Source organism: Plecotus auritus (genome assembly GCF_963455305.1).
Source record: "Plecotus auritus genome assembly, chromosome: 9".
In the NCBI taxonomy this organism is placed as follows: domain Eukaryota; kingdom Metazoa; phylum Chordata; class Mammalia; order Chiroptera; family Vespertilionidae; genus Plecotus; species Plecotus auritus.
This window is the reverse complement of record NC_137783.1, coordinates 112,763,127-112,772,260: the sequence shown is the minus strand read 5'-3', so window position 1 is coordinate 112,772,260 and position 9,134 is coordinate 112,763,127. Positions and strand designations below refer to the sequence as shown.

Genomic DNA, 9,134 nt, shown 5'->3' with positions numbered 1-9,134 from the left:
TAAACACAATAAATGTGCAATCAGATCTGTTATTCATGAAATATATATGCCAAGTCACAGCTATCACACTCACCAACTGCACAACTGGCCCATTTCTTATTTGTATAGATACACTCACGCACACCACACACACACTAAAAATCACATACACCCACATAAATATACCTACACACTCACTACCACACTCAGAATACACAGTACTCTTAAGGAAAGGCAATCTCCAGTAGGGCCACATAGATGAGCATTGGCAGTTTCCACATAAATACACCCACATGCATACAGAAATGTAAACACTTCATGTGAGCTGTCTCATCTCCTGTTACCATCTTCCTCCCCTCTCTTCAATTACTATCACCTTCCCCCACCCCCCAAAAAAACTGCATAACCACTTGGGATTCAAAAAAGAAGCTTTATGACCAAAACAGTTTTAATAACATGAGTTCATGGGAGCAATAATAATTAAAATCATATATCAAAACTGGAATTATCCTGAGCTGTGACGTTTTTAGCCTTATTGTGTAAAAACTATGTTTTCTAGTTGGAGGAGGGAAATAAGGCAAGGCCATCAGAGCAGAGACACTAGAGTAACCATTCTCCAGACTGAGTCATAAGTTCTCATATATTGACACATTCCTAGAAACAGAATTCAATATCCATTTAGATAACTAAATGACAGCCCAATGGGATGGATGATCCAACCAAGACAGTGAACAGGATCCTTGTCCTCCCATATTTGGTAGGAATTGAGGATACTGGGAAGATTAACCTGCTTACCTGCCACCCTGTGAGAACATGTGGAGGACCCGTGAACGAATCTCCTTGGTCTTGGCTCCATAGACAATGGGGTTGACCACAGGTGGTAGTAGAAGATAAATATTAGCCATCATCACATGGAGCAGGGAGGTAGGGCCACCCAGCCTATGCACCACTGAGAGCCCAATGAGGGGTACATAGAAGACCAACACAGCAGAGAGATGGGAGATGCAGGTGTTGAAAGCCTTGAGTGCTGCCCCCTGAGAAGACAGCTCCAACACAGCCCTCAGGATGAGGATGTAGGAGAAGCCAATGAAGAGGGAATCCACGCCCATGACTGAGAGGATGATGAAGAGTCCATACACTACATTGACCGTGGTGTCAGTACAGGACAGCTTCATAATATCTTGGTGCAAACAGAAGGAGTGTGTGACAGTATGTGTTCGGCAGTATGACAACCGCTTCAGGATGAAGGGCAGTGGGAAGAAGAATGCAAATCCCCTGGTCAGGGCAGCTAGTCCAATCTTGGCGACAGTGGGCCCTGTGAGCACAGAAGCATGGCGCAGTGGGTGGCAGATGGCTACAAAGCGATCAAAAGCCATAGCCAGTAGAACAGCTGACTCCATGGCTGACAGAGCATGGATAAGGAACATCTGGGCCAGACAAACATTAAATTCAATCTCCTGGATGCCTGTCAGAAAGAGGCTGGCCATCTTGGGCATGGTGACAGAGGAGAGGACTAGGTCAATGGTGGAAAGCATGGCCAGGAAGAGGTACATGGGCTCATGCAGGCGCCTTTCTATGCGGATGATGAAGACAATGGCCAGGTTGCCCAGGGTGGCCAAAGCATACATAAAACACAGTGGGAAAGCCAGCCAAAAGTGAGTGTTAGGTCCCAGGCCAGGGATGCCCACCAGCAGGAAGTATGCTGGGTGGACCACAGTTCCATTTGGAGTAGCCATGACAGGACCTAAGAGCTGAGGCTTTTGCATCCAAGTCCAACGACTATGAAAGTGAAAAAGAGAAACATCCTTCAGTTAGTGGCTCAGCAGAGAGAAAAAACATAAGGACAGGGCACTGAAGTACTGAAGTAACAAAGAGAAAGACTGAGTATTTCTAGTACACTAATTCTGAACTCCATCTTCCCTCTACTCTAATTCTCCTTGTGCATCCCTCCCTGGAGGTCCCATTAATCTCAGTGTGTGATGACGCACTCAGAAAGCATATTCAACAGCTCTTCATTTCCAGAGCTGACCAGGGCCACTGCTCTTGGCCACTTCCCCAACAGAGTAGAATGCCTTGCACAGAACCTCCCATCTACACTAACCCCAGCTCTTCTAATGCAAGTGGGGTTAGGGTTGGTTTGGATCCAGAGTTTGAGCTTCAATCTGTAGTTGCCTTTAAGACCACTTTGATCTGATTTAGGGCAGGAATCAGGGGTTGAGTCTGGGACTGGATTTCAAGAGACAAATTTTTATTTAGTCCTGAGCAGCATTTCGCAGACTTCCCTGATAACTTCATCTGAAACAGTTACTGAGAACTTACCCCCCAGGTCCTACTCCAGAATTTCCAGGAGAGGGATCCAGAAATCCAGTTAAAAAAACAAAACAGAAAAAACATTATACCCTCCTCCCAAGTTGGTTTGTTTTTAATCTGAGAAGTTTGGGAAAAAGCTCATCTGGTGTTCTGGGGGAGAGAGGGTGAAAAAAAACCTGTTATTTCTAGCCCCAAGAAAGAACAGACTCAAAAAAAAAAAAAAAAGAAGAAGAAGAAGAAGAACAGACTCTTTCATCAGGATTTCTCAAGGCCCACATAACAGTCAGACCCAGATTCTGCTTGTCTGTGGTGTAACATGTAAACCAGATGCACCTGAGACATGGAAAGGACATCAGTCCATGTGGCCGGTGGTGCTATCTGGTGTCCACATGCACACCTTTCTCCCTCCACTACTCTCCCTCATGAACCCATAAACATCCCAGGCTCAATTTCTTTTCTCTACACAGACCACTCTATTCTAAGCCTCTGTCCTGAGATCCAGACCCATATAACCTGCTGCCTCTTCATACTTCTACTTGATAGCCTATCCTCATACCCATCTTGCCCCAAAGAGGACCTTTTCTGAATGGAAACACTCTGTCACTCAAGACATCCAGTCCCATCTAGTCAAAGCTTGATTTCTCCACTCTTTCACCTCCAGGTGTGATTTTGTTTTTCAATTAATCTATTATGGCTTTCCCCCTTATTTAGCACACCCTCCCTCTCTCCCAACCTCATTACATCATCCACTCTGCTCTGATTATGAAAAGTGCTTCCTATCTCACCTTCCTAACTTTAAACCCAGTCTGTGTCAGTCCACCTTTCACATCACTGCCACCTACACAGCAAACTTGCCATGTCAGGCTTCTAGTTAGCAAGTTAAGGTGACTCCCAAAGCCTTCAAGATAGAGTTGAAATCACCTGGTCTGCATTAAAGGCCATTCGCAGTGTGATTCCAGCTTACCCTTCCAGCCATCGGTTTCCTTCTTCATTACCAATCACCACCACCACCACCACCACCACACATATTTTTCCTGGGTAAATTAATTTTGCTTGCCTTCAGTGAAGGGTGGGAGGCTGGAACTGGGGAGTTGAAAGTTTGGAATAGGTCTCACAGTGGTTTGAAGAAATTCCTCTTTGGGTAGGTCCCTGAATAAGGTCTGAAATTCAGGGGCCTCTGTGATCTGGGAGGTGTAGGAGCAGGCAGACTCTCCAAGCAACCAGGCTGTCTCAGCAAAGGCCAGGCTTCCTCAGAAATGCCTCCTATCCTACAGGTCTCTGTGGCAAGCTTCACCTACCCTACCTGAGCTGAGCCTAACGCACTCACCTACAGGATCTCTGTCCAAAGCCACCGCCCATATGTAGCTTTTTGGGACCTTAGGGAGTGTGAGGGATAATGAAGAGTGAATTACTCCAGGGTCCCTGGGAGCCACGCTCTGCTCAGGTGACCCAGGAAAGCTGAACCCTGAGTTCTACCCAAAGGGGCTGCGCTCTGTTACTATTCTAAGGCCAGCTCAGGAGACAAGAGGGAAGGCAAGTGCTGTAGGTTGGACAGAAGAAAAGGAATGACCCACACTGAAAAAAAAAAAGGAGCTACTGGAATGGCAGTGTGGGCACACACCAGAAAACATACAGACAAGGGTATTGTTACTCACGCTTAGAATGCACTATCCAAGGGTATCCAGAACTGTGTTCAGGCAGCTTCTCACTTCTTGATACTGCCCTCTTGTGGTAGTCTTGGGGAGTTGCAGCCCCTTAAGGTCCTGAGGAATCAACTCATTCCACAGTACTATGCTGCCCCTTAGCTCTCCCTTTCTCTCAAGACAGCTCTTTCTTCCGTGAACCACTAATCGTCCCGCTTCTGTTCTGCAGCGTGCGCGCTCGTGTGTGTGTGTGTGTGTGTGTGTGTGTGTGTGTGTGTGTGTGTGTGTGTGTGTGTGTGTGTGTGTGGCAATGTAGCGTGGTTGTTTTTATATGTAGGTCTCTCTGAGGAAACAGACTTGTGTCCAAATCCGAGCCCAACCACTTACTAATGGTGTGACCATCCTAGCCTCAGTTTAAAGAGAAAAATAAAAGAAAATACTAGCAACTCTCCAGTGAATGTTTGTGTTCATTATTATTATTCAAAACAACTGGAAGAGCCACTGGCATAGGAGAAAATCCAGTTGAGATAGTGCTACAACAGCCAAAGGAAGAAAATACATTGGGAAGGAAGAGAGGGCAGCAGTGCAGAGGCTGCGGAGAGATCAAGCAGTTTATAGACTGAAAATAGAGAAGGTCAGTGGTTACCTTGGGATAAGTGAGGTAAGCTGGTAGGAACAGAATCTTGAATGAAGTAGAGTGAGGAGTTTGTTGGGAAGAAATGGAGAACTTGGGTGTAGATAACTTTTTTAATAATTTTGTACTTGAAGAGAAACAGAGAAATAGGCAATGTGAAAAATTGATAGATCAAAGGAGAGTTTTTAAAATGTGTATTTTGGAGATAGAAGAGATTGACCACAAATGTCAACAAGATAGAGTTAGTTGAGAGGCTCTCTGTCCTTTACTTCTCACGTTACTAGTGGAGTTCTTCAAGGCTATGACCCTGGTCGACCCTCTGTCTTTTCCCCTCCACATGGTAACCATGAGTAGAGTGGGAGCAATATCACCTGCTCCCATAGTTTTTATCTCGCAAACAATTCAGACCAATGTCCTGAACTCAAGGCATGACGATGTCTATAGGACATCACCATTTAGGTGTCCCTAAGGCACTTCAAACTCAGCACCTCTGACTAAGCTCATTATCTCTGGTCCCCAGTCTGTGCCCCCAGTGTGTGTGTTTTGTTCTTTGTTACAGAAATGATTCTGTTGCCCAAGCCAGAAATCTAGAAGCCATCTTCTCCACCTTCTTCCTGTCTCTCTCTCACTTCCCTCTCCAAACACATCCAGTCAAGCACCAAGTCCTTTTCATATAGATGGCCAATAGACATATGAAAATATTCTCAACATGGTTAATTGTTAGAAAAATGCAAATTAAAACCACAATGAGACATCACCTCACACCTGTCAGAATGGATATCTTGAATAAATCAACAAACAAGTATTGGCAAGGATGCAGAAAAAAAGGAACCCTTGTGCACTATTGGTGGAAATGCAGATTGATGCAGCCACCATGGAAAACAGTATGAAGGTTCCTCAAAAAGTTAAAAATGGATTGCCTTATGACCCAACAATTCCACTGTAGGGATTTATCAAAAGAAACGCTAATTTGAAAGAATATGTGCACCCTTATATTTATCACAGTGTTATTTACAATAGCCAAGATGTGGAAGGAACCCAAGTGCCCATCAATAGATGAGTGGATAAAAAAGCTGTGGTACATATATAATGGAATATTACTCAGACATTAAAAAAAATGAAATCTTACCATTTGCAACAGCATGAATGGCCCTAAAAGGTATTATACCCAGTGGAATAAATCAATTAGAGAAAAACAAATATCATATGATTTTACTTATATGTGTAATCTAAAGAATAAAATAAATGAGCAAACAAAATTGAAACAGACTCATAGACACAGAGACTGGACCCAGTCCCCCAACAATGAACTCCCCCTACCAAAGGGAAGGGGCCATTGAGGGACTGGGCGAAAGAGGTGAAGGGATTAAGAAGTACAAATTGGTAATTATAAAATAGTCACAGGGATGTAAAGTACAGCATATGGAAAAGAGTCAATAATACTGTAGTAAATATGTATGGGTACTGGAATAATCCAAGGGAACACTTTGTAAAGTATGTACTTGTCTAACCACACCTGAAACCAATACAAAATGGTATTGAAATTATACTGCAATTGAAAAATATTTTTAAAAAATCATCAAGTCTTCTTTGTATTCCTCCTGGATAGCTCATGAATTAGATTATTTTTCTCCATCTCCTTTTTCTTTACTCCAGTTCAAGCCAAAATAAGCTCTTGCCTAGATCATTAGAATAACTCATTCACTGACCAGCCTCTCTGAATATTTTACCAATTCACTCTCCACACTGTGGCCAATGCGACCTTCGAAGCACAAGTCAGTCTGTAGTATCTTCCCAGTGACATAGAATGAAAAGTTTTGGTAACAACATCAGGCATCATACTTCTTAAGCCAGCTCGTAAGGCCTCCATGTGTCCCCTCTGTGTACGTCTAAAGCCCATCACCAGCAAGTCTACCTCCCTTTTGCATACCGAGTCCCAAATGTACCAAAATTATCCCACGGCTACAACGTGCCAAGCCTTCTCTCACCTTTCAGCTTCCACATATTTTTACCCATGGGAAGGACTCCCTGTTCTGATTAATACTTAGCCTTCAGGTGTCTGTTTAAACATCCTTGCTTAAGGAGATCTTTCCTGACTCCTAATCCTGATGGAGCAGGCAGACTCTCCAAGTGACTATTCTTTTCCTTTTGTTTAACTTAAAGCATTTAACATTATGAAATTAATTTTTTTCATACCTCTGAGCAACCTTATCCTCCTTTTTTGTAGGGGGGATGGACACTGATGTGCACAGTTAAAGGAGGAGGTTTACAGATTCCTTTTTAATTTCCTCTTAATACAGAGATTATTGGTCTTCTTGTTGATGTTCACTTATAACTCACATTTCTATTACTTCAATTGAGACATGTTTAATGGGAAGGTCCTCTTACATTTTTGGTAGCAACATCAAGCACCATGCTGGTTCCATTTTTAAATGGCTATTTTCCAAAGGAACTTTTCAAACAGTGTTTTACTTGTTACAGTAATAAGAATACTGTGTAAGTTTGACCATGGTATGGCTTTTAAAATAATACTCTATCCCTATATTTTTGTTTCAATATTTTCACAAGGCAAGGATGCCCACTATCACTATCACTTCTATTCAACATGCTTTTGAATATTCTATCCACACCTATCAGACAAGAAAAAGAAATAAAAGGCATTCACATTAGAAAGAAAGAAGTAAAACTTTATTTGCAGATGACATAATACTCTAGTAAAGAAAACCCTAAAGAGTCCACCAAGAAACTATTAGAATAAATGAATTCAGCAAACTTTCAGGATACAGAATTAATATATGAAATCTGTTGTGTTCTCTACATAAATAATGAATAATTAGGAGATATTAATAAAACAATCCCACTTACAATTGCATCAGAAGCATAAATACCTAGGAGTAAATTTAACCAAGTGAAAAACCTGTACTCTGAAAACTGTAAGATACTGAAGAAAGAAATTAAAGAATGTACAAATAAATGGAAGAATATACCTTTTCATGGGTTAGGAGGATTAATATTATTAAAATGTCCTTACTACCTAAAACAATACATAGATTCAATGCAATCCCTATTAAAATACCAATGGTGTTCTCAGTATTAAAACAACTAACACAATAATTTATATGGAACCACAAAAGACCCCAAATAGCCCAAAGAAATCTGGAGAAAGAACAAAGTGGAAGGTATCACACTCCATAATGTCAAATTACACTTCAAAACTATAATAATCAAAACATATGGTACTAGAAGGAGACTTGACTTGGGGTGTGGTGAACACACAATACAATCAATATATAGATGACATATTATAGAATTGTGTACCTGAAAACTATATAATTTTATTAACCACTGTCACCCCAATAAATTCAATTAAAAAAAAAACACAGTATGGTATTGGCATAAAAACAAATACAATGTATATAGATCAATGGCACAAAATAGCCCAAAAATAAATCCTCACTTACTAATATATGATCAATTAATCTATGAAAAAGGAAGCAAGACTATACTGGTACTATGGAGTAAAGACAGTCTCTTCAGTAAGTGATTACTAGACAGATACATAGAAAAAATGAAATTGAACCACTTTCTTACGTCATATACAAAAATAAACTCAAAATGGATTAAATAATTAAATGTAATACCTGAAACCATCAAAATCCTTCTATCTACAGGTTTCAGAATTCCTCTGCTGAATATTTTGGTACAGATTATCAAGGTTCCTTTTTACTTTATTGTGGCCTTCCCAGAATTCATGAGAAGCACCTGGCCATTTTATCTTGTCAAGCCTTAAAACTGCTGGATTTTCTGCTTAGGGAGTAAAACTGGTCTTTTTTTCCTTTCACCTTTCCCCTTCCTTTTCTGCATTCTCTCCTTAGGGAGGTTTTTAACCATTTGCTCTCAAGTGTCCTTGTCTGGGGAAGATAATGAAATTGCCCACATTGTTTGGCCTTGTTTTAACTTTCCTGTCCGTTTCCCTATTCCACTTGCCCTAGAATTTTCTGAGCTCCTTACTGCCCTGTAACACAACCAACTTGATCCTGAGCTCTTTAGGAGCAGAGAATGTGTGACTCAATTGCAATCCCAGCATGCAGCACAAAGTGTTGCAAAAAGTTGATGGTCAATAAATGTTTAAAGTGGCTTGTTTCAATGAATCCACTCCCTCTTCTGTCATGGCAGCCATTTCTCCAGATTCAGGTGAAACAGAAGGTCCAGCTCAGACCTGTTACCTCTTTTCTTCTTTTGTTGCTCCCCCATTTGTTTCAGGAATTTTCTGGGCCTCACCCTTTAGAATTTCAACCATGTCCTGGGTCCTGACATTGGCCTGAGGACCCAAAGAGTTTAAATCCAAAAAATGGAAATGAGCTTCAACTGGAGGATTTCCTTGTTATTTTCCATGTAGATTGGATGTGCCTTTATCTGCTTATTCAGTAAACACCTAAATATCAGGAAAAGGACAAGGTGCAGGGAGTCCAAAGAAAAATCCAATTCACTCCCTTTAGAAGCTGTATGTCTGTGTAGAAGTCTGTGTCTGTTTAAGGTGAGGGAGGGGTATCAGTTGTTTAATAAAT

At 41.4% G+C, this 9,134-nt stretch overlaps 1 protein-coding gene across 1 annotated transcript; it reads right to left on the bottom strand.

The window, feature by feature from the left end:
• Window positions 1-770: 770 nt before the first annotated feature.
• On the bottom strand, window positions 771-1,783 carry OR51D1 (olfactory receptor family 51 subfamily D member 1; the record flags this gene model as incomplete). The annotated part of the gene is made up of 1 exon (XM_080640251.1): window positions 771-1,783. The coding sequence occupies exon 1, from the start codon at window positions 1,743-1,745 to the stop codon at window positions 771-773; it is 975 nt and encodes a 324-aa protein (XP_080496377.1). The 5' UTR covers window positions 1,746-1,783.
• Between the last annotated feature and the right edge of the window lie 7,351 nt (window positions 1,784-9,134).